We start from the raw sequence: 27,696 nt of genomic DNA, 5'->3' as shown, positions 1-27,696 counted from the left end.
TCAGGTTTCTTCGGCACAACCCATAAGGGAGAGTTGTACGGAGAATTAGACGGTCTTATTATCTTTTGTTCGAGTAACTTGTTTATTTCATTACTAATATCCTGCCTAAATGAGATAGGATAGCGGTAGTTTTTTGAATAAACAGGTTCTTCGTCTGTAGTCACTATTTTATGCTTGAGCAAGTTAGTAGCAGTTAATATATCACCTTCGAATTTTATTATTTCGGGATATTTCATAAGAGTACTAATAATGCATTCTTTCTCTTCTGAGTTCATATGCTCAGTTCTCAATAAAGAAGTGATTTCGTCAATGGAGAGGGGATTATCGATCATCTCACCCATGTACAATTCACATTCTTCTACAGAAACTGTTTCGATACTCAACGTTTTGTCACAATCAGAAAAATATTCAATCTCAATAAAACCATTCCTATCAATATCAGTTACAATATTATACAACTGCAATTCCTTAATACTAACAACACATAGCTTATCTGATGGAGTGCAAACATTAGTTTTGATTTTCAATTCATTCCAACCTTTGTTGATTTCAATATGATTCATTCCTAACAGTGGTATCGTGCAATCTTTCGTTATGAGACAATTGGTCTCCAAATCAATTTTTGCTTTCAACCCTTGCAATGTTTGCTTTCCAATAAGAACATCATAATTATCGCTAAAATCATACACATAAAATTTTTCATCTTTATCAACACCAAGCATATTCTTAACATTAATATTTACACAACCTTTTCCATTAGATTCACCAGCGGGTGTACGAATTTTATAATCACAATCAATTATTTTTGTCTGAGGAGAAACCATTTGAGGTTTAATAAAATTATATTTACTACCTGTATCGATCAAAATTCGTGAATCATTGTAATGAATATGAGGCAAATCAAGAGAGATCGTATTCAAATCTAATACTACGTTTTTGGATTGTTGTTCGAGCCTATTTCTAAAAAATGATTCATTTTCTCGCAAAGGTCACTTACAGCATTTTCCATAGAACTCATTCTAGCATTCATGCTTTCAAATTCGGAAAACTCATTTTCAGAAGATTCAATATTGTGAACTGGAAACTTTTGAAAGTTGGAAACTGTTCTCATGCTCACATCGTTTGATTTTTGATTCAAATTTTGGTTGTTATTATTGAAGTTTGCATTTGGATTACGATTGAAGTTGTGATTTTGGAAACTTTGTCCATTACGAAATCTACTTTGAAAGGATTGTCCTCTGTTGAAATTATTTTGAGGCTGAGAGAAATTTCTCTGATTGAAATGATTTTGAGGTTGAGAAAAATTTCTCTGATTGAAATTGAAATTACGATTTTGAGATTGAGAAAAGTTTCTTTGATTTGAATTGTTTTGGTTTTGAAACTGATGGAAATTTTTCGGATGCGAATTTTGATTGGAATTTGACGAGTTTTGTTTTCCTTCAGATTTACTGAAAGTTTGATTCATTTGTGTTACATCAGTAGTAAATCCTAAATGTTTCAAATAAGCACTACTCTTATTGATAATAGCCTGTCTTGCATCACTGAGGTCTTTGATTCCTAGCGTTTGTAGGTGAGCTCCAAGCTGGTGGTTGATTCCTTCGACTAAAATCATTACAATTTGTTTATCCAACTGAGATGAGATAGTTTCAAGAATTGGACCAGTTAGTCCATCGAGTTTGTGTCTTGAGATAATCACGGTTCTTTTTTGTTGCAGTCTATTTATGAATTGAATAGGGTGTTCTTTTTGGTGTGATTTCATAGCAAGCAGTTCCATAGTTAATTGTTCTACTGTCCTATTATCGGCAAAGTTGTTTTTCAAAACATCAATCAATTTGAGAGGTCATCTACTGTACTGTTGAGGATTACATCTTTAGCAGGTCCATGTAATTTGTTTTTACAATAGTGAAGGAGAATCCAATGATTGTCTGCTGCTTCCGCGATACGATTATTACAATAGTCATTTTTCAATTTTTCGACAACTTCGAGAAAGCTAAGTAGTTCTATTGGGTTTCCTGTATATTCAGGTATTATGTGTAGGTGATGTTTCGCAATTGGTCTTGAAATAAGGGGGTTATCCATTGTGCTTTCACTGTTATCTTCACTGTCACTGATTGTAGATGTAGAAGACGTGTTACCTTGAACTGTGGAGTTGGATACAGCTGCAGCCAGAGCCAGGTACGATCTTAACCTTGGCCGGTAATCGATAAGAAGCTTATGGTCTGGTCTGCTATCCTTCTTGCCTTTCTTCCCCAGGATGGTGGTTGTTGGTTGTTGGTGTTGATGAGTCACTCTTCCACTTGACGGTCTCGATGATGGTTCATATCAGTTGCGACCCCGACTTTCGAATTTTCCGCGATCACTTGTGATTGATAATTGATCAATATAAACTGGCGGTTGAATGAACAGCACAATTTTCACGAAATTTTCACGAAAAACTCTTCAGGGTCCCTGTTCGGGCGCCAAACACGTTCACGTTCATTAAAACTCAGTTTTTAAAAGAATTTTATTTGCAAAAATACATGTTAACACATCAAGTGGCTGGAGTAGACTAACTAAAATGAGCGCGCTGAGAGCGACACTAAGCGGTACTGACAAAAATAGTAGTCAGCACATCAATTGTTTAAGTTTACATAATTTATATATATATATCATTATATTTTCGGAAGTGCAATATAAATATTTCAAACAATCAATCAGACAATCATACAATAATTATACAAGTGCATTGAATATTGTCACATTTTGTTACAATCAATACTATACTTTACTTGTTTTGTCATATTATAAGAAAATAAACATTTTGAAAGAACAAATCATCACTATCAATACACTAGATCCCACTAGATAGTCCTTCAGTTTAGCATTAAACATTTTTATATCTACTATCGATTTTAAATATTACTGAGGATTTATAATAGGGATGTTTCATTAAAAATACAAATAGTTGTTAATGTAAAGAAAACAGTAATATCACATAAATGAGTTATTCGACTCAGCGCTAACTTTATAACATGACAGAGCTCAAATCTTGATTGAAAACCATCTTCAACTTACTGTCAACCTAACAAAATTAGACTATTTCAATTTTGTTGCCAATATTAAACGTAAAAACGGTTTCGGAGAGGTACTCTTATACTATAGTTCCTTTAACGTATGGCATTTCAGTTAGGTATAATAGGTACATTATATTATTGTATATTATTTCATGTCCCATGAATGAAATTTGAACATTATTTCTGAAAAACCAAGAAGGATAATTAAAATTTCGGCTTCGAGGAGCAAAAATTTGAAATTGAAATGTTTAGAATCTATGTGCAAAGTTTGGAAATCTAAATCATTCCCGTTTTTGCGGTATGCAATCCATAAGTTGACATGTTTTGATGCGAACAAACGAACAAACACAACCCCTAGTCTCTCTTATTACGTAGAAGAAGAAGATGGCATTTCAACTCTTGTTACTGCTGTCAAGATATTTGACCAATGATTGTTTTTATTTCTTGCCTTATTCATTATTTTCTACTTGTATTATCTTGATATTAATTTATAATCAGACTGATAACATCGTTCAATTGCATATTATTTCTTCTTACACAATGAATGAAACCTGTCATTTTCCACAATAAAACTTCTGCTTTTTTATCAAAAGTTACTTCCATTATTATTTAATTTTTCTTTTTAAAGTATGCAATATATAATTATCATTTCGGGCCCTAACCCGGGCCCCCTAGACCGGGTAATTCTATTTTTTCAGAAAACTAAATATTATATTAATAATACTAAATACTATATTAGCCTACATATTATCCGGGCCCTAGCCCGTGCCCCCTGGTGACCCGCCCCCCCCCGCGCCGCGGGGGCAGCGGTGGTGTACGTTAGGCCACTGCTTACAATTTGTTTTCTAATAGGAATAGGAACTTTGCACAATGATTTGTGACTAGATAGAGCTACAAAAGAATAAATTATGACAATTTTTCGAATTCATACACACAATGGCGGCCGTTTAAAATGTTATTTATTCTGACCGACCTACAGCTGAATAACGTGTGCAGGAGGTTGATAGACTAGTCGAAGAATAAAAAAATTCTCAGATCTACAAGTTTATTGCAGCTAATGTTTATTGCATTTCGACATCACATCACAATATTGTTTGGAATTCATCTTTGCCAAACACCGCCTATTATTATTTTTAAATACACCGCCTATCATTTAAATTTATTCCAAGTTTCAATCCATACCTATCGTACAGTTTATGACAATGATAAATGATATGCACAAGAAAGTATACTGAACTTGAATTAAAACGTTGAATGCTACAAACAGTTACTACATTCTATAATAAACATTCTCCAACAGCCTTTTAAGACAGTTCCTCATATAATATTTTATTCTAATTCAAATTACTAGAATATTACTGAATTATATGGAATATGAATTGATTTGTACAAGAAGTATTCATCCAGTTAGGTATGTACTCAATGACAAGAATATACAAAATAAATGTTAATTACTCAAGAACTGAATCATATAAGATATACCTGATTGGATATAGGTATGAAGAAACTCGTCAAAAATATGATCACAAGCTCAGAAAAGCTAAAATATCATTGAATAATAATTTTTTGACAAAAATTAAATGATAACTCAAAAATCAGTTGAATGTCCAGGTCGGAAGGTTGGATATTATTCAATTTTGATTATAAACTAACAACAAATTGGAGAAATTCTTATAACTTCGTTATTTTTGAACAGATTGATTTGAAACTTCATGGGTGTGTTAATTGTATGAAGGGAATCGTTCATGATTTTTTGTAGAATTTTCCTACGTCCCCTTCTCCCTCTTAAACCGAAAACATATGGTAGTTCTGATGGTATATGAGAGAGGATTCAAAAATAGCGCTAATGAGTAGACCAATAGCGTTGTTCCGCGGGCGATTTAATCCAATCCTCTTCCTTGCCGCGAAGCACAGAGGAAGCTCAGAATAGCGCGACTTATGAATTTTCTCGCATATAGCATCAGAACTACCATATATTATGTTTTTTTGGTTTAGGAGGGAGAAGGGGACGTGGGAAAGTTCTACAAAAAATCAGGAACGTTTCCTTCATACAATTTTCCTTCGCACACCCATGAAGTTTCAAATCAATCTGTACAAAACTAACAAAGTTATAAGAATTTCACGAATTTGATGTTAGAACATAATCAGAATTTAATAATATCCAACCTTCTGACTTGAACATTCAACTGATTTACGAGTTTTCATTTTATTTTTGTAAAAAATGATTATTCAATGAAATTTAGCTTTACAGAACTTGGTACTGTATCATATTTTTGGGGGCGGCAAAGTACCTGGTTACCTACAACCTTTCACCCCGCTGACGGAGTAATTGTTGAGCCCAAAATTTGAAAATGGTATCATATCAATAGCTGAGGGATTGTTTCATCGATATCCATCAAGTTTTTCTGGAATTCACCTTTCCTGGGGGCGACAAAGGACCTGGTTACCAACAGCTCTTCCAGTCACTGAAAGCGTAATTATCGAGCCCAAAATTTGAAAGTGGTATAATAGCTATAGACTTGTTCCATCGATTTCAATGGAATTTTCCTCGAATACACATACCCTGGGGGTGGCAAGGGACCTGGTTACCTACAACCCTTTCCCTCCGCTGACGGCGTGATTATCGAGCCGAAAAATTGAAAGAGGAATCACATGATAGCTGAAGACTTATTCCATCGATTTCCATGGAATTTTCCTCGAATACACATACCCTGTGGGTGGCAAGGGACCTGGTTACCTACAACCCTTTCCCTCCGCTGACGGCGTGATTATCGAGCCGAAAAAATGAAAGTGGTATAACATGATAGCTGAAGACTTGTTCCATCGATTTCCATGGAATTTTCCTCGAATACACATACCCTGGGGGCGGCAAGGGACCTGGTTACCTACAACACTTCCCCCCCGCTGACGGCGTGATTATCGAGCCCAAAAATTGAAAGTGGTTTAATATGATAGCTGAAGATTTGTTACATCGATTACCATCGGATTTTTCTCGATTACACATACCCTGGGGGTGGCAAGGGACATGGTTACCTACAACCCTTCCCCCCCGCTGACGGCGTGATTATCGAGCCCAAAAATTGAAAGTGGTATCAAATGATAGCTGTAGACGTGTTACATCGATTTCCGTTAAATTATTATGAAATACAACTACCCGGGGGGCGGCAAGTAACCTGGTTACCTGCAACACTTCCCCCCCGCTGACGGCGTGATTATCGAGCCCAAAAATTGAAAGTGGTATAATATGATAGCTGAAGATTTGTTACATCGATTTCCATCGGATTTTTCTCGATTACACATACCCTGGGGGCGGCAAGGGACCTGATTACCTACAACCCTTCCCCCCCGCTGACGGCGTGAATAACGAGCCCAAAAATTGAAAGTGGTTTAATATGATAGCGGTAGATTTGTTACATCGATTTCCATCAGATTTTTTTTGATTACTCATACCCTGGGGGCGGCAAGGGACCTGGTTACCTACAACCCTTCCCCCCCGCTGACGGCGTGATTATCGAGCCCAAAAATTGAAAGTGGTATAATATGATAGCTGTAGACTTGTTACATCGATTTTTATCGGATTTTTCTCGATTACACATACCCTGGGGGTGGCAAGGGACCTGGTTACCTACAACCCTTCCCCCCCGCTGACGGCGTGATTATCGAGCCCAAAAATTGAAAGTGGTATCATATGATAGCTGAAGACTTGTTCTATCGTTTCTCATCAATTTTTCCTGGAATACACTTTCCCTGGCGGCGACAAGGGACCTGGTTTAATACATTCCCCCCCTCCCCATGCCTACAACGTTTTTCCTCCGCCAGCAGCATAATTATTGAGCCCAAAATTTGAAAATGGTATAGAATGAAACCCCGAAATTCTCTCTATCCAATGACACCTTCATCTTCAAGATCGGTGATGGTGGCGGGCTAACCGTGAAGCTGGCCCGCCAATGTATAAACCCTTATTAAACCCATTTCCGGTTGAGCCCAAAAATTGAAACTTGGTTATTCTGGAAGCCCAAAAAAAGCCCTAGATATTGGCATATGTTTCAAATTTTGGGCTCGATATGGTGGGGCGGCAAGGGACCTGGTTACCTACAACCCTTCCCCCCCCCGCTGACGGCGTGATTATCGAGCCCAAAAATTGAAAGTGGTATCATATGATAGCTGAAGACATGTTCCATCGATTCTCATCAATTTTTTCTGGAATACACTCTTCCTGGCGGCGATAAGGGACCTGGTTTAATACATTAACCCCCCCTCCCCCTGCCTATAACGTTTTTCCTCCGCCCGCAGTGTAATTATTGAGCCCAAAATTTGAAAATGGTATAGAATGAAAGCCCAAAATTCGCTCTATCGAATGACACATTCATCTTCAAGATCGGTGATGGTGGCGGGCTAACCGTGAAGCTGGCCCGCCAATGTATAAACCCTTATAAACCCCATTTCCGGTTGAGCCCAAAAATTGAAACTTAGATATTCTGGAAGCCCAAAAAAAGCCCTGAATATTGGTATATGTTTCAAATTTTGGGCTTGATATGGTGGGGCCAGCTTCACGGCGGTAGTCGGCTCGCATAACTGCCTCCGTTGACAGGACAGTTCAACTTTTTCATTGATTTGTTTGTATTTTTATCGGAAATTATTAATTGTATTTCTGTGTCTCCAATCGTAGGGTGTAATAATTGATTTTAAAGTACATGTGAGAATTGAGTATTTTTTATACAGTATTGAAAGTAGTAGTGAATTAATAGTAAAATTGAGAAGCGGAATTCCATACATGATTCAAACAACTCTCTGCAGTGCCTGGCTACATCATAAATCATCAGAGCTCAAGTGATTTATTTACATTTCTCCATTCCTTAATTCTTTCCTTTACCTTTGTACCACCCAAACCTATAGGAAAAAATCACTCTGACTTACAGCGTAGATCATCAGCCAGGGTAAGTTTTAATAATAGAGATTTTCATTGCATCATGAATGGATTCATTAGTATTTTTCTGCCAGAATATATTGAATATTAAATCAATTAAAATTACAGTCCACTTGATCAGAAATTTGTATAACTATTGTTTGGTCCACCGGCCCGTGATTTGTATTTGCCTAAATTGCACTCAAATTCTCATATATTCATTAGTAGTTTGTTCATATCATAGTTGACAGGTTCAAGAGTGTAGAGCAGATACGCTAAACTTTGTTGTGCTTATCAGTAGGATCATGTCTACAGATAAGTTGTTTGTTCATCACTATCTTATCGTTGATGATAACAAAAGCTATTCACAATGAATACGCAAGGAGAATTAGATCCTAAAATTCTTCCTGCAATGTTAAAAATTCATAGGATGAAGTTACTTACTTACTTACTTTCCATGTCCAGGATCACCAGTCTTCTATTTTTCTATATATTTCGCTCCCAAAATTTAGCCACCCGGAGGGCTTTGTCGTTGCTTTGGAGGAGGTTGTCATGAGAGCAGTTTGTGTCAAGCAACTCGCACTGCAATAGGTGAGTGTAGTTTTGTTCCATGATCAGTAGGATCATGTCTACAGATAAGTTGTTTGTTCATCACCATCTTATCGTTGATGATAACAAAAGCTATTCACAATGAATATGCAAGGAGAATAAGATCCTAAAATTCTTCCTGCAATATTGAAAATTCATAGGGTGAAGTTAGAACAATTATATCAGAGAATACAGCGTACATTTGATTTGTGTAAAAATGTATCTGATCAGAAAACAGCTCAATATGTTTCAACTCTGGCTAGATTAATTCCAGCAACAGTCGCGGATTATGATAGTATTGAATTCAAGATCAATGAGTTAGAAATGAGTGTAGACCCAGAATATGGCCCTAAATTCAATAACTCACATTTGGATATGATCGCATTTATCGATAAAACAGTCGAAAAAATAAAAAACAATCAGAATCCAAGCAAGCAGCTTCACTGACAGTTTCAGCAAGTAGGGTAACTAATAAACAATAATGATTACCGAAAATTCAATTGCCAAATTTTAGTGGACGTCAGGCTGAATGGTCTATGTTTTTTGGATTATTCAAATCATTAGTCCATGACAATACCACTTTATCAGATCAGCATAAGGTCCAGTATTTAGTTTCAAAGCTTACTCATGAGGCTGCAAATATTTGTAAACATCTTCCACCTATAGCCACTAATTACAAAATTATTTAGGATGCACTGGTTAGCCATTATCATGACCATAGATCTCAGATAGATTCTTATTTAGATGAAGTACTTAAAAGTTTGAAGGTTGAATCTAGGGCGGGCTTGGCATCGATATTAGATAGATTTTGTAATTCTATTACAGCTTTGAAGTGGGTAAAAAATGATGGATTGGAGGATTCTATTTTCTTGTACCAGGGATTGAAAGTGTTTGATCCAACATCTCGTAGAGAGTTCGAGATTTGTTGTCTCTGATAAGGACCTCCCTACTTACAAAGATTTTGTACACTTCGTAGAAAGACAGTTCAAGTCATTGCCATGTGACAAAAATAATAAATTCGAATCTTCAAGTGGTGTCAAGCCAGTCAAGAACTTGTCAAATTCTAAGATTTTGGCGGTTCAGTCACAGACGACTTCGACTGGTAATGTTTGTGAAAAGTCAAATTGTTCAAAGTGTAATCAAGCTACTCATAGCTTACTTGATCGTCATTCTTTTTTGAAATTGTCACCGTGGGAACGGTTCAGTTTTGTAAAAGACAAATCATTTTGTTTCAAGTGTTTGCTTAATAGTCATTCTGTTCGGGAATGTACTAGTATAGTGCGTTGTAACCAGTGTGAAAAGCCGCATCATTCCTTATTGCATTTCGATTTTAATAAGAAATCGTCTCAGGGTGATATGAATAATGTGAACAAGGAAGTGGTCAACTGTTCGACCAAGGTCAATGACAGTAAGAATGCTGAATCAACTGTGTTGTTGTCTACTGTAGTGGCTACTGTTTTGAGTAGACAGTAGACAGGAAAATCGTGGTAGGGTTAGATTACTGCTAGATTCTGGGAGTCAGTGTAACTTTCGAACTACAAAGGCTTGTAAACGACTTGGTTTGCTGATAACACTCTGGCGACAACAATTAATTGTTTTGGCGGAGGGTCGAGAGCGGTGCGGGGTGAAATGGCCTTTATGCTTTCCTCTCTCACAGAGCCAGCTGTTTCTTTTTCTATACAAGCTTTGGTCGTAAATCATATTGTCAATAAATTGCCTTCTCGAAGACTCGAAGAGTAGACAGATCTAAATTGTTGTATTTGAGGGTCTTGATCTTGCTGATACGATATATTTATTTACCTAGTTATATTGATGGCATTATTGGCGCCGAGTACATCCCAGAATTGTTGAAAGATAAGCAGTCTACTGAACGTTTAGGTCCAGTTAGAACTGTCAGCAGTGTGTCTGGCCATATTGTGATGGGCCGTGCACCAGTTGTGAATGCATTAGACAATGATGGAGATGATAGTTGTTTATTTGTTTGTAATCCATCATTGGATAATCTTGTACAAAAATTCTGGGAAATTGAAGAATGTCCTAAGGCTAAGAGTTCTCTCACTGTGAACGAAATTGATTGTGAAAATCAATTTAAATTGTCGGTTCGTCGTTTGGACTGTGGTTGGTTTGTGGTATCATTGCCGTTTTTGAAATTGTCTGATAATCTAGGAGATTCGTTCTCAATGGTGAAATGAAGACTGTTAAACTTAGAAAAATGTCTTGCTCGTTCTGAGAGTGTAAAAATTGTGTATCATGAAATTATGGTTGACTATTTGAGGCAGGGTCATATGTCTTTAGTAAATTCCTCATCACTGTATTGTTAAAGCTCGCAGTACAAGTACACCGGTGTGTATTGTCTTCGATGCGAGTGCTAGAACAGTAACCGGCCTATCTCTGAATGTCTTGCATGTGGGCCTTATTTAGTGCTCAGAACAGTACATCAATTAGTACAAGAAGAGGGTGGAAATTTCCCGTTCGCAGAGAAAAGAATCCAATGTTCGATGTTCATGGATGATTTAGTCACGTCAGTTCCATCATTACATGAAGCAGATGCGCTTTATCATCAGTCTAAAGAATTGTTTAGATAGGGAGGTTTTGAATTGACGAAGTGGGCATCAAATTCTCCGGAAATGTTGTCAAAAATGTTGGATAGCGAAAAATCCTCTCTTGGAAAAGAATTTGAGGCTAGTACATTGGCTATTTTGGGACTTGAATGGCAGCCTAGTACTGACGTATTTAACTTTCTTGTGAATTCAGAACAGAAGGACACAACAAAGCATAACATACTCTTCACTAGTGCGAGAATATTTGATCCACTTGGTCTTCTAGCTCCTTTGACTTTGTTTCTGAAATGTATAATAGGGAAATTGTGGGAATTAGGTCTAGATTGGGACGAAATTGCACCTATTGAGATTCGAACATTGTGGGAAAATTTTCAAAGAGAGTTTAATTGCCTTTCAAAGTTCTCTATTCCCAGATATGTTGGAGTATCATCTGATTCACCCATTCAATTGATTGGTTTTTGTGATGCTTCAGAATTGGGCTATGGTGCTGTAATTTATTTGAAGACTCATAGTAGTGATCATTTGACTCAGATTTCATTATTGTGTGCTAAGTCCAAAGTAGCTCCTTCAAAGACTGGAATTAGCGATTGGAATTATGTGCGGTAGTCCTTCTGAGTGAGCTATTGAACACTACTGTGTTTTTAATTTGCAAACGTTGTAAGTGGATCGAGCGTTAGGGTTTTCAGACTCCACTGTTACACTTCATTGGATTAGAGCATCACCATCTCGGTGATGTCGCAAATAGAGTTTCCCGGATTCAAGATTGTCTGATTGATTGATTGATGGATGCACATAGCAGGTATGGAGAATCCAGCGGATTGTTTGTCAAGAGGCTTGACTCCACGCGACCTTGTAGAGCACAATTTATGGTGGACAGGGCCTGAGTGGTTGTCTATGGATGAGAGTCATTGGCCGGTTAATACGGAATTCGTTGAGCTGGAAAATCCGCCAGAGGTGAAAAAGAACACTGTATTGACTGTATTCGATTCAGAAAATTTGTCTGATAATGTAATCTATCGTCTGATTGAGTGCTGTTCCACTTATAAATATTTGTTGCGTGTTGTTGTCATTGTTTTGAAGGCTGCACGAATATTACCGAAACCAGGAACTTTGGACTTTGATATAGCTGAGTTGTATTTGTGCAGAGTGATTCAAAAAATTCATTTTTCATCAGAACTGAATTTATTGAAAAATAGAAAAGATTGTCCTACTCGTTTTCAGTGGTTGTTGTCCCCCTTTTTAGATAGCAAGCTTATTTGAGGTGATGGTTGCTTGCAGAATGCGAGCATTGAGTTTGATAGTTGTCATCAAATTGTGTTACCGAAAACAGATCACTTTGTCACATTGTTGATTGATCACTATCATAAAACAGTCATGCAGGTCCTCATTTATTGTTTTCACTAATTAGACAGAAATTCTGGATATTGTCCGCTCATACAGTTATTTGTAATAATTGTGTTCATAAATGTATTATCTGTTTTCGATGTAGTCCAAGAGTGATCACACCCAAAATGGGTAACCTACCGTCTTGCTGAGTCACGTCATGCAAACCCTTCCAAGAATGTGGAAGGACTGTGCAACTCCAATAAATATTAACATGGTTAAGCGCCGGAATCCTTTCATCCTTGAAGCCTACATATGTTTGTGTGTTTGCATGGTGACAAAGGCAGTACACATTGAGCTGGTGTCAGGTTTATCAACGCCTCAATTTTTGGATGCTTTCCGGCCATTTTTATCGTGTTATGGGCCCTGTCGTGTGATGCACTCCGATTGTGGTACGAATTTTGTTGGTGCTAATGAAGAATTGTCACAATTACTGAATTCATCAGCCTTTCAAGAAATGTTCTCATCTCAATAATTGTCAGAGTACCGAATTGAATGGAAATTTTTACTGCCAGGTATTTTGGTTTTTACCCTAATTTTGGTGGCATATGGGACGCGAACGTTAAGTCACACCTGTTCCGTGTGATTGGGAAACAGTTGTTGACCTACAAAGAGTTGAACACCGTATTAGTACAAATCGAAGCCGTGCTGAATTCAAGACCCCTGTGTCCATTGAGCTCAGATCTGCGAGAACCACTAGCGCTTACACCCGCACATTTCCTGACATTGACACCTCTAAAATATCTTCTTATGGAGGATGACGAAAAATGTTCAATCAATCCTTTGAATCGTTTCGAGTTAGTCAGCCAAATGGTTCAATATTTTTGGAGTAGATGGCGAAAGGAGTACCTCCACGAATTACAGGTCAGACAGAAGTAGTGTAAAGATACAGCATCGCTCACACTGGTGATAGTGGACCAGCCTAATCTTCCCCCTTTGAAGGGGCCAATGGGTGTGATTGAGCAGGTATTTCCCGGATCAGACGGAATTGTAAGGGTGGCTACAGTACGGTTGGTTAATGGACGTTATAAGCGGCCGGCTACAAAACTGTATCCATTGCCAACTCAATGAGCATTATAAGTTGTAATTCATCAAGTTGTTGACTTTTTGTGTGTGTAGCTCACACATTTTGTTTATTGGTCTTTTGTTTTCACTTGGAGTTGGTTTTTCCTAGCATGTTTTTTTGTGGGTTTGCGGATTTTTTTTTGTGTTTCCAGTTTTGGCTGGAAATTAATTTTTCAGGCTTGGGGGTATGTTGACACCATTTGAATTTAATGGAGTTTGGCGCTGAGTAGTTAGGTTCAATCTTCCCCGTCTACTGGCGCACACTAGTGCATGATTGTTTAATTGTTTGTTTTGTAGTTTTCAAATGCCAGTCAGCTCGCATAACTGCCTCCGTTGACAGGACAGTTCAACTCGTTCGATGATTTGTTTGTATTTTTATCGGAAATTATTAATTGTAATTCCATGTCTCCAATTATAGAGAGTAATAATTGAATTTGAAGTACATGTGAGAATTTGGGTATTTTTTATTTTGAAAGTAGTAGTGAATTAATAGTAAAATTGAGAAGCGGAATTCCATACATGATTCAACTACTCTCTGCAGTGCCTGGCTACATCATAAATCATCAGAGGTCAAGTGATTTATTTACATTTCTCTATTCCTTAATTCTTTCTTTTACCTTTTTACCACCCAACCTGTAAGTAAAAATCACTCTTACAGCGTAGATCATCAGCCGGGGTAATTTTAATAATAGAGATTTTCTTCGCATCATGAATGGATTCATTAGTATTTTTCTGCCAGAATATCTTGAATATTAAATCGATTAAAATTACAGTCCACTTAATCAGAAATTTGTATAACTACTGATACAGTATAAACTATATTATATTTGCTACAGCACATAAATCTAATACAGTAATGAAAAACTATATTTGAGGCGAACATGTCTTCCTTGTTTTTCGGTTATCTATTGCAATGCCCAATTATTGGCTAGTAATCAAGAGGTGTGTGGTTGATGATAATGATCCATAAATGAATGTGTGGCGAATCATCCGATTGCCACCTGTGATGTTTTCAACTGGTATAGTTTGTTTATCACTTGTAACATTTTATTTCAATAGATATCCAGAGTTCAATTTTGACATTCCAACATTAAAAATGTTTCATCATTCATCTAGTTTCATTCAATCAATTTCAACATAGGAAATCAACAAATTAAATTCCTATATTGGTGACCCCGACGTTATCAACAGCAAGCATTTTTACAGATGTTTCATGTGAGTAAAAGTTACCTAAAAATTACCTAGTTACTCAAGTTATCCACCACGATGGATGAAGAACAAATTTCTGTTCAACGAGAACAATTCACAATATTACAGCATCAATTGTATTTTTAAAACTTCTATTAACCTATAAAAAGATGAAATTTGTATTGAACACTTTCAAGTTTGTTTTTAAACATTTTTTGAAGATGGATGACAGGTTTTAATTCCTACAAAAATGAAAATTACATTTCTGAAGCATGGATCAAGTGAACATAATAAAGAGAGACTACTTTTTGAATTCCGCCAAACATCTGGACTGGGAGAGAGTAATATTTCTTGATGAAGCATGGATGAATGACAGTACTTCAGGAATGGGAAAGAAGAGTAATCATTCAAGAATTAAACACTTGGTTCATTTACTGATGCTTCTAATCATTCAGTTGGAGAATGCTTACAACTGGTTGAAGGCGTATGGCAACCTCTTGCTTTCTTTTCAAAAAAAATTATCTTTGGAAGAAAGTTGCTGGCCAGAATACTATGGCAACCTCTTGCTTTCTTTTCAAAAAAATTATCTTTGAAAGAAAGCTATTGGCCAGTATACTATTGCTAGCAACTTGCTGTTTATGTAGCGGTACAGCATTTTCGCTACTTCTTAGAAGGACATCCCTTCACTATCTGCACAGACCACAAGCCTCCAGTCTATGCTTCCTAACCAATCATCTCCACAAACTCAACCAATCAACAATCAACTAATCAACTCCCACCAATTCAACCTAACCAATTATCAATCACCTCTGAGTTTTCGATGAATATACAATAATTATGTCAAAGGTACCCAACTTCAGAAGATACCACCAGAGAATTCTTCTCTTTCATTGGAACGTGTACTCATTCCTGGATCACCACTTACTGTGCTCTGTGATGTATCTACAGAGAAACCTCGACCGTTTCTCACACAACCTTCAAGACGACTCACCTCAGCCTTCCCACCCTGTCCCAGGAAAAAAAGTGAGCTTCAAAATTTCGGATGGCCAAATCGTCTGCCCGGGGTTGTAATGTGGCGAATCATCTGATTGCCACCTGTGATGTTTTCAACTGGTATAGTTCCTTTATATTTTGTAACATTTTGTTCCAATAGTTATCCAGAGTTCAATTTTGTCATTCCAACATTAAAAATATTTCATCATTCATCTAGTTTCATTTAATCAATTTCAACATAGGAAATCAACATATTAAATACCTTTAAATTGATACCGGTATCAATTTATCGGGATTACTATGCTGTTCAGTAAAGTTCTAAGTAAAGATTCATTATCCTAGTAGCTGGAGAAATGAGTTTTTATTTTCATCAGTACATATTTCTCATTATAAAACATATATTTTAAAGTGACATGTCTACTACGAAAAAAATTCTATTTACATGAATTTCAAGTTTTCAACCGTTCGGTTCTGACAGACTACAGAACACTGTAACAGAGTATAATAATAAGTGAGAAAGATATGAGAAATTTTGAAGGAGGAAAATATTAAATAATATATAAAAGGAGGGAAGAGCTTCTTCGAACTGAGTTTTTGAAGCACACATTTATAATTTATCGTGACACTTCTTGCCATATTAAAACATCAGAAGAGTTGACCTGCTTCGGTGGGCACCATGTTTATTCATAGAATGCTCATGTACCTTGGAATATCTCAGCCTCTGCAATAGATGAAAGTTAGTATTCGCCGAGTTGTTATGAATTCTATCACAATAGAAACTACCATCCGTACTAAGTGATTCGAACTTTGTGTTAGTGAATGGATAAGTTTCCACTTCACTGTGAAGACTCGGTTCCAACCTTTTTACAGTTTTAATGAGGTGAACTTTCCACAAGGTACGGATACGAATCTCAAGTGTGCTTTTGATGGTCTTCCTACAGGAAAAGCTTGGAAAACATTCTGAAGGAAAAATAAATCTAACATTCAGCTCTTTCCTTGACCTCGATAAAGAATTCCCAAAACAGTAATCTACAGTCCTTTGCAGTCATTGCATGGAGGTCGATACTCACAATCTCGCTCCAACAAACATTCAGTGTACCTAACAAAAACAACTAACAACTGTCCATTCGACACCATAAACAAAGATGGAAGAAATTGTAGAATTCCCTACAAGTAATGCAGTAAAGTTTTATTCGTGGATTCCATTGATTGGTGTAATGGTTTGAAACACAGGAACTCTAAACATCTCTCAACCATCAATATTGTATCACACTGAATATTTCATAAATTTATATGGATATTTTCTCGATGTTAGATACCGTACTATAGTAGTATTGTTTTGTGTACACTAAAGTACTACAGCACAGTAAAGAACATTTACTAAAAACCGTGAAAGCATTATTCATCTGCTCATTCTTCTTCTTATTCTTATTCTTCTCCTTCTCCTCCTACACCACCACCATCTCCTGTTTTCTCTCCTTCTTCCCCACCCCTTACTCAAACCCACCCCCCTCTTCCATCGTTCTTCTATGCATCCTCCCTCTCCTCCCACTCCTCCTCCTCTTGTTCTCATTTCAAAGTCTGAATGTATTACATGTTTATAAAAACTTTCTAGATCTCGTCAAATGTTCAAATTGGAATTTTGATTGAATGATACATTCCCATTTTATTTGTTTCAGGTGATGGGATGGATTATTTAAATTTAGCGCTCAAAGAAGGTGGTGTGATACTTAGTATGAGCTTAGCCAATGGTAAACTAGATTTGCACGTCAAGCCCAATAAAGTTAGGTTTGATGACAACCAATGGCACAAAGTTACTGTTCATAGGAAGATTCAAGAGGTATGTACAAATGATTTACATCAAATAATAAATTAGTTTTCTATAATGATACAGACCAGTTGTTTGTTGAACTCTGTTATATTTATATTCATCATTTTATACAAATGTTGGCTGGATGCTATAATCCTGTATTAGTTTTCAGTACAGTTTTCTTATCCAGTATTCAGATTTCATTCAGAACCCAAATAAATTAAATTCTTCTAATTTATGGAATGATGAATAAACACTGCCTATTTCATCCAAAATAAATATTTGACGACCGGAAAATCGAATAAAGAATATCGAAATTGATAGTTTAAACTATTTTTAATGATAAAAAATGGAAAGATTGAAATAGTTTGATGATGGAAAAATGGAATAGTTTAATATTTTATACCTAATTTTATAATAAAAAAAGTTTTTTTCTAATTTGAAGTCTAATTAGTTTGGAAATCTAGTTTCTAATGGTAGTGAGTACAGCCATCATTATGCTGTGATAACCAATCTTTCCGTTCGATAGTAATTTTGCCACTGGTAGGCGTTTTATAGAAGATATCATCAATATAACATACAAAGCAATTAGGCCTATTATCGAACATAGAAATCTCAGAAAAGAAAGAGTGTTATGGAACAGCGGGAAAAGTTTTTCACAAATCTTGTAGGCTAATGTGATTTTCATATTTACTTGCGTCAACTTCCCAACTTCCCTCTCCTGTTCAGTCAACAAGGCACGATTTTCATTTTTGGAAGACTACCTTCTTGCATACATAACGTCTCATGAAGTAGCTCGCGGTTTTTCATTTTCATCGCCTGTATTAGAATTAACAGATCCCTCTCAATGTATCAAAAGGAACAATAATCTGATATTGTGGAATTTACGTGGTATATAATACTTTTTGTGTAGTTGAGAAGTTGATATTGTGGTAATTATTCATATTGAATGAAAAAGACTAAGAAATTGTCAAAAAAACCACTGATTTATTGATAATTAGAAAGACCGGTTTCGGTTATTACACCATTGTCAATCTCTGATAAACTCTCTGTTTATTCAACTCTCTGTTTATCAGAGATTGACAATGGTGTCATTATTCAACTCTCTGTTTATCAGAGATTGACAATGGTGTCATTATTCAACTCTCTGTTTATCAGAGATTGACAATGGTGTCATTATTCAACTCTCTGTTTATCAGAGATTGACAATGGTGTCATTATTCAACTCTCTGTTTATCAGAGATTGACAATGGTGTCATTATTCAACTCTCTGTTTATCAGAGATTGACAATGGTGTCATTATTCAACTCTCTGTTTATCAGAGATTGACAATGGTGTCATTATTCAACTCTCTGTTTATCAGACATTAAAAATAAATAAATGGGTTCCGAAAAGAAAAACGAGTAAACGTCAAGATTTAGTCAGTGAAGGAGAAAACGATTCGCAAAACCAAATGCTTGGAAAAATACTGAAACCAACAGTTTTATCGATTGACCAAGATTCAGATGAAGCACCGAAACGTGGAGAATTGGAAGGTAACATTTTTAAACTTCTTAAAAACAGTTCAATCCCGAAAAAGGATGAATTGAATGTTTTGATCAATTGTGTCACCGAATATTTTTGAAAGTATTTGCAATTGTATATCATTTGAAGAAGCTATAACAACTCTTGAAGAAAGCTTTATAAACCTCAAAATGTAGTACATGCACGTTACTGCTTATCTAAAGCAAAAAAACCATGGAGAATCAATTGATCAATTCTATAATAAACTAAAACGGCTAAGTTTACCATGTAACTTTCAAGCAGTCACGGCTGACGATAACAAAATGAATATATCCGAGACGCGTCATTCCGGATTAGAATCATCGAAAATCAGACAACATCTTTTCGAAATGAAATCGCTAACTTTGCAAGACGCTATCTCACGAATGTTAGAGAATGCTGAAAACATTGCTAAAGAATACGAAACCAGTTCAGAATATGTTAATACAGTCCTAGCAAACGAGGATAAAAATACCGAGAAAACGACTTTAGTCCGTAATTCTTACCAAAAGAAGATTCAATGCAGATTTTGTGGCTATAATAATCATACTGATAATAGCCAATGCCAGCAAAAGGACAACCATGCCTAACTTGTAATCGAATAGCCATTTTTCAAAAGTATGCAGAGCACGAAACGATAAAAAAACCAAATGGTACAAGGTGCGGCAGGAACGATTAAGCAGTTTGTTTCCATTGTCACATCAGCTGTGATAAAGTTACAAATTTCCACATGGTCTGTTTTTGTTTCTTAGTTACCCCATTTCAGTAGCCAACATGATTTGGACCGGTGCTCATCGTGGTTTTGCCGTTCGCGCTTATTATGAGAACAATAAATCTGTGATCGCTACACAACGAGCTTTTCGACGACAGTTCAACATTCCACGCAACAACGCCGTTCCGAATGCAAACACAATTCGGTCATGGATCGGCAGATGGAGGAAACTGGTAGTACACTGAAAACAAATACACATTGTCGTCGCAAGTCCATTAGAACGCCAGAAAATGTGCAGAGGGTAAGAACAGCATTCGAACAATCACCGGAACGCTCTGCTCGACGACATTCTCTTGCATTGGGGATTTCAGACCGCAGTTTAAGAAGGATTTTACATTTCGATTTAAAGTTTCATCCTTTTAAAATAATGATTGCTCAAGAATTACGCCCAGTAGACTACGCCAACCGACAAAATTTGTGTGAGCAAATGCTTGCTCAAATCCCTCCACATGCAGCTTTTTTTAGTAGTGACGAGGCACATTTTCATCTTAGTGGGTGCGTGAATAAGCAAAATTTTCGCTACTGGGCTGAAGAAAACCCTCGAATTATTCATGAAGACCTCAACATTCTCCTAAAGTGACGGTGTGTGTGGCCATATCACAATTTGGCGTGGTTGGCCCCTACTTTTTTGAGGAGGAAGAAGTGACCGTGACAGTGAATCCCAACGTTATGTTTCGATGTTGAGAAACTTTCTGCAACCCAAATTAGAAGAGATGGTTGAAGAACACGGGCTGGCGGATTTGTGGTTCCAACAAGATGGAGCTACTGCTCACACAGCTCGAATTTCACTAGACGTTTTGAGAGAGATGTTTCCGGGACGCCTAGTCTCTTTGAGAGGTGATGTTGGGTGGCCTGCGCGGTCACCAGATCTGAGCATTTGCGACTTTTTTCTTGGGGATATCTGAAGGAAAGGGTTTTCAAAGGCCGCCCTCACACTCTAGCAATGTTGAAACAGCGGATTATTGACGAAGTGAATGCCATTCCCCGCGATATGTGTGCAAGAGCTGCTGAAAACTTCAGAGATCGCCTTCAACAATGTATTGATGCTAACGGTCGCCATCTTCAGGACATAATTTTCAAAAACTAAGTAATATAAAATGTATATTGAACCGCTTCAGAAAATAAAAAATGTTTCCATTATATATCCTGAGTCACTTTTTATTACTCCTAAAAAATGCTTAATCGTAGCTGCCGCACCCTGTATCTGCCACAGTATTTCAGCAGCAAATACCAGACTGGACCTCTCAAAATGTCTTGTTCCTATACGTGTTAATGGAATAGATACATTGGCACTATTAGACACTGGGAGCACAGCAAGTTTTATAGATAAGAAACTAGTAGTACAATCGAAGATGAAAACTATGCCATATTCCAATTTGATTACATTTGCTTCAAGTGCCTGCAACACTAAAACAACTGAGTGCGCTTTGAGTGAAATATATTTCCAGAACGAAGATATAATGATTTTCCTTTGATCGTATTGAACAAATGTTGCGCTAGTGTAATTTTGGGACACGATTTTCTAATGAACTTTTCATCCACACTTTTGATTTCGGTGGATCTAAAGCACACACAACTGAATGAAGACAATGACGCAAGAAGGCCTACTTATGAAATTAAAAAGTGTGCTCTAGCCCAAGCTACAGTAGAACCTGTCTCATTGTTTCGTGATCTTCAACCGGACTGTCGGCCTATAATAACTAAATCGAGACGACATTCAGAAGAGGATTACTTGTTTATGATGAATGAAGTCAAACGGCTTAAAGATGCTGATATTATAGAAAATAGTCATTCTTCTTGGAGAGCTCAAGCATTTGTTACTTCAAGAGAGAACCAAAAGAAACGTATGGTGATTGACTATCACAGACCATCAACAAATTCACGAATTTGGATGCCTATCCACTACCACTAATGGAAGAATTAGTCAATAAGGTAGCGCAATATAAAATATTCTCATCTATTGACCTGAAATCTGCCTATTACCAGATACCAATCTTGCCTGAGGAAAGGCATTTCACCGCATTTGAAGTTGGACACAAACTGTATCAATTCAAAAGAATTCCGTTCGGAGTCACGAATGGAGTAGCTGCTTTCCAGAAAGTGATTGATCAAATCATAGAACAAGAAAATTTGACATCATGTTATGCCTATTAGATGATATTATTGTATGCGGAAGGACCCAAGAAGAACATGATGAAAATTTAGAAAATTTCTGGAAAGCAACAGAAAAATATGGCCTCACGATTAATGAAGAAAAGTGTAAAATATCTATGGAGAATTTAACCTTTCTGGGATTCGAAATTGGTCAGGGTATGATTAAGCCCGATCCAGATCGATTGAAACCACTCCTTGACTTACCAGCTCCAAAAAATCAGAAAGAATTGAAGCGTGTCCTTGGAATGCTTGCACACTACTCCAAATGGATAAAAGAATTTTCAAAAAGATCCATCCACTTGTGCATAATACTCACTTCCCGTTGAATGAAGAATGCAGAAATATATTTGAATCATTAAAGAAAGAAATAGGATCTGCAGTTCTAGTGCACATTGATGAAAAAGTCCCGTTCACTTTGGAAACTGATGCCTCAGATTACGCTATTGGAGCAGTATTAACACAGAATGAGAGACCAGTGGCGTTTTTCTCAAGAACTCTTTCCACATCTGAAACTAGGCACTCTGCAGTGGAAAAAGAAGCTTATGCCATTGTGGAATCAATCAGGAAATGGCGACATTACTTACTTGGACGAGAATTTACACTTATCACAGACCAGAAATCAGTTTCATTCATGTTTAGTAATAAACAAACCAGCAAGATTAAGAATGACAAAATCCAACGATGGCGCCTTGAATGTCAGAATATAAGTTCAATATAATTTATAGAGTTGGAAAAGAGAATATACCAGCAGATACACTATCAAGAGTCTGTGCCACTGTTGGATGCCATACAGATATAAAGAAACTGATAAAAATTCATGAGGACCTGTGTCATCCAGGAGTTACTCGACTCCATCATTGGGCCAAAACAAAGAACTTACCATATTCAATAGATGATGTAAAAGAAGTATGTTCCAAATGTATTACATGCTCTGAAATGAAACCACGCTAAGCCAAAGGAACTGGCCGCCTTATCAAAGCAACTCGACATTTGAACGTCTTAATATGGATTTCAAAGGCCCACTACAATCAAGTTCAAGGAACAAGTATATTTTAGTTCTTATAGACGAATATTCCAGATTCCCATTTGCCTTCCCCTGTCCTGACATGACTACTAATACAGTAATAAAACACCTTACATCACTATTCTCTCTTTTGGGGTACCGTCTTACATACATTCCGATAGAGGAACATCGTTTATGTCATCAGCTTTGAAAAATTTCCTACTATCAAAAGGAATTGCCAGCAGCAGAACATCGCCCTATAATCCAGCCGGTATTGGGCAAGTCGAACGGTACAATGGAGTTATATGGAAAAGTGTGATGCTAGCCCTAAAATCGAGAGGTTTGAACAACAGTCACTGGGAACAAGTTCTCCCCGATGCCCTTAACTCTATTCGTTCCCTATTATGCACAAGCACCAACTGCACACCACATGAGCGGATGTTTTTACATGCAAGAAACTCAAGTAATGGAAAACCATTACCAACCTGGCTATTGACACCTGGACCAATATGGTTGAAGAAGATGACAAAAAAACTCAAAACAAGAATCGCAAGTTGAAAAAGTTGAATTAATCGAGAGTAACCCTGAATATGCGTTTGTTCGCCACAACGACGGCAGAGAATCGACAGTCTCACTTCGCCAGCTCGCCCCATACCCCACGAGTGCCGATTGATATTAAGGGGGGAAGATTGTGATGATAAAACAGCTGTAATATTTATAATCTGTTATCTCTGTTACTAAGACACATATTTAATGTCGAATAAAGCTCGTGTTGAGTCCAATTCTATTACAAGGCCTAAAGTAAGTTTTCGTTTATGCGCGTATCCGCTTTCGGCTGCGTGTCCAATTTGTCGAAATAGCTATTATTCAAAGCAATGGATCGTAATTATTTGTACGGTATCACATTCACTCAGTTAATATCGTATTCAGTATTAAAAATTACTGTGATATTAAATGAAATAGCTCCAGTTAAACGTTATTAACTGATTCAATATGATAGAAGTATAGGTACTCACGATGCAGGTTATTATTTTGGATAGTTCCTATTTTTACTATTTTTTAAACGCGGATACGCATAAACGAAAACCTACCTTATAGTCCAGGCGCTGGCTTACATTGAGCATACATGAGAGAGGCAGAGAATTTGACTTCGGATTATTGTTAGGGGGTCTTTAGTGTATTTATGAAACTCGATGTCGTCACGTCCCAGGGTGGTCGACAGCTTGTGGGGAGGGGGGTAAGTTGTAAAAAACGCGCGCTTATAAAATCGCCTGTCCTGCAGTTACTATTCATAGTACAGCTTTTAATTTTTTCTCAATATTATGTACACATAACTGGCTTTCAATGTGGTCCTCTACATTTTTGCGATAAACCGCATAGTTTTTCCGTAAAAAAATAAAATATCTCGAAAAATGTATTTTTTTATTATGGACTTTTTGTTATTTCTCGAATATTGAAGTCATTAGCCGACTTAGAGGAAAAGGCTCCAATAAACGTTGTAGGCCGTTTCTTCCTGAATCCAATGATATATATAGTTTGGGGGTTACGATCATAGATGCGGCGGTGGGAGGGGATAAGTAGCACTGTTACGCTGCGGCGCGGTCCTCCCCCATGATTAATGCGCGTAATGGCCTGTCTATCGCATCGCTCCTACTAGTCTTTGCATTCAAATTATGTATTTCAGGAACGCTATCTTATGTATTTTCGGTCGCTGAACACGATTTTTCAACTCTCAAGTCTCAATAATTGATAACTCTCATCATAATATACTAATTATGGTCAAAATTACAAACTTCATCTCATTCTGCAAGGAAACTAAGAAATGACTGTTTGAAATAAACGAAACTTGGGTTTCAAGAAATATATTAGGATAGAATAATGATAATATTTATATGTGTTTATGTTCTATTGTTTTTATCTCAAATTAATTTATTGTGATGCGCTGCAGGCTAAATTATATTATTAATTGCACACTGGCCACGCTTACTTGATATAGTGGTCAGTTAATTTCCAAGAAATATTTGTGGAATTTCTTAGTTCTTCATGGTGGAAATGGAATTCATCATTCATTCATTATCATAATGATTATGTTTAGTATAAAAATGTTAATCTTTCGTGAATCTTCAGTTTGTCGTGAACTTTTGAGAAATTATATCCAATATAATAATAGATATGTGTCAAATCAAAATGAAATGAAAATTTAAATATTCATTCATATTATTTCTAATAGTATTATTATAATGATATTTCACTAAATTTTGATTGATTCAACCATTATCGTATTCCCGTTCAGACTGTTTTGAAATGGTAACAAGTTATTCAGTATCAAAATTTGGGATTCGAATAGTTTGCCATGCCTGTTATTCTTTCCCAAACATATTTATATGATTTGTAATTTTATCCACAAATGAATGAATGAATGTATGTATCTCTGCACGTAGCTAACGTATGGATTATTCCTTTATAGATTTTTGCATGTCACATTAATAAATCTCTGCCACAGATTTAGAAATCAAGTCTCGGTGGTTTGGAGAGCATATTATTGGAGTGATTCTTTTACTCTGCTGCTTCTAATATGTTCACTACCTTTGTTTGATTTTAGACCATAGACATGAAAAGCTATGTCCACCTGTATCACTCCATCTTTATTGAGAATTTTCATAACTCTTCTCATCACAAAGTTTCCATAATCTTGCAGCGTATTGAAGTTTTGAAAAGTGAAGTAGGAGTTGAGTTCAGGAGAGCCATGTCATCATTATGCGAATTTGTCAACGATATTTAGGGATTTAGTCAAATCCACAACTAGTTTCACTTACAATTTCATGGGCCAAGTGAGATTAAGAGTTTTTTTTTCAAATATCCATCAGATGTTGACAGAGATTGCGGTTATTGTAGAAATGCATGCTGCACTAAAACTTCAATGCTGAATATCTTTAAACAGCTACCTATTAAAAATACAGAGATCAGATCTTTTTGTTCTAGAATCAACTAAGACTAGGATTTTTGTTTGATTGCATCGTGGAGAATGAAAGAACTCTGTTTCTTTTATAGGTGAGAATACACTTTTACAATTTGCCACAACCATGTTCAGATAAAAATCGTTGGAGACCGAATAACTATTTCTTTCTATACGTTCAAAAGAGAATCACACACTTCTTCACTTGCTTCCAGACCATTGATAACATTATGCAGATTCTGTTGTCCATCAGAGTCTTGAAGAAAAATGTTATGTTCTCTTGAGAAGGATATGCTTCTAGAAATCATTCTCATCTCTCATTATTCTTGTTTTACTCCATTCGATGACTTTCTTCACAATCTCCAGTGATATCCATAATGATGTCAACACACTTGAACAGAATATCTTGATGGAAGATTTATTTATATAGTAGCAGCCATTTTAGGAAAGCCTTTGAAGAACTAGCTATTCCAATCACTCAGTTTTGGATGATCGAATGTGGGTTTGCTCCAAAGCATGATCGGTTGTCACATTTATTAAATTTTCAAGGTTTCATTTGACAGAGAGTAAATGTATTGACTGTATAGAGTTAATGTTTCCTTATTGGAAATTATTTTCTACTTCTATGGGTATTTTTTCTATATTTTCTAGATATGACACAGACTCCATAACATAGTTTGTGTGATTGAATGAAAAAAGTATGGGATCTTTTCTCGTACAGTTTCTATGTGCAATACCAGAGTCCTTCCTTATGAGCATGAATACAATTTAAGATAATTTAAACTATGTTACAATAATCAGTCATAAATTTCAAGTAGTCATTGATTTTGCATTGTGATTCTAAAAAAACTCCACAAATAGCTCCTGTCTTCTTTCAAATATACTTTGACAATCTATCATGTTTGAACCGTTCATGAGTCCTTGTAATTGTTTCATGAATTGATTGCTTGCTCTCACACCTAAATTATACTGATCTCCCCTCAATAGATTTCCAACAGTATTCTCTCCAAATATTTCAAATTCAAGAAAGATATCTCCCATTCCACTTCTATTCAAGTACCACCCCAAGACAATCAGTCAAACTCAGCCAGATGAAAAGTGTCTATTCGTAGATATAAGTCACAGAAATCAGTTGATAAAGCTGCGTTTACACCAAAGTTATTAACAAAATGTTAATAACTTAATCTTTATAGACTCTATTAGATTAACGGAACTTGGTAAACACATATGTCCATCATGTGTATGATAAGTTATGTTCAATGTAATAGAATCTATAAAGATTAAGTTATATTAACATCTCGTTAATAACTTTGGTGTAAACGCAGCGTTAGAGTTGTATTTCCTTTGTAATAAAATATTTAGTCATATCACATGGGAGTAATTGGCATTATTTGTGTTCCAAATGTAAATTTATATTAAGAAAATATTTTACTCCTGTTACACGGTTCTCTATATGGGGTAGCCTATATTATTCCATTACTTATTCCTAACTTATTCCATTAGCCTACTTGACTTTCGCAATTCCAAAGTGATCATTGAACTAAATCGAATAATTATTCTCTCTTAATGGAATATCAGTTTTTTATCGACTGAGAAACACATATAGGATTCATAACAAGATGGTTTATCATTGCAATGTAATCATAAATAATGATAATGAGATGAAGTTTGTAATTTTGACCATAATTAGTGTATTATGATAAGAATTATCAATTATTGAGA

At 36.3% G+C, this 27,696-nt stretch overlaps 1 protein-coding gene across 1 annotated transcript in view; it reads left to right on the top strand.

The window, feature by feature from the left end:
* The window catches only part of LOC111051127 (neurexin-3-like), a 304,920-nt gene extending 283,972 nt beyond the window's left edge, over positions 1-20,948 (top strand). The window contains exons 4-5 of the mRNA XM_039427002.1: positions 17,417-17,577; positions 20,769-20,948. Coding sequence (XP_039282936.1) covers positions 17,417-17,577; positions 20,769-20,948 — 341 coding nt within the window. The remainder of the gene's footprint in view (positions 1-17,416; positions 17,578-20,768) is intronic.
* The last annotated feature ends 6,748 nt before the right edge of the window (positions 20,949-27,696 follow it).

This window comes from Nilaparvata lugens, chromosome 4, assembly GCF_014356525.2.
Source record: "Nilaparvata lugens isolate BPH chromosome 4, ASM1435652v1, whole genome shotgun sequence".
In the NCBI taxonomy this organism is placed as follows: domain Eukaryota; kingdom Metazoa; phylum Arthropoda; class Insecta; order Hemiptera; family Delphacidae; genus Nilaparvata; species Nilaparvata lugens.
Note: the sequence above shows the minus strand (reverse complement) of the source record. Positions and strands in the feature narration are given on the sequence as shown.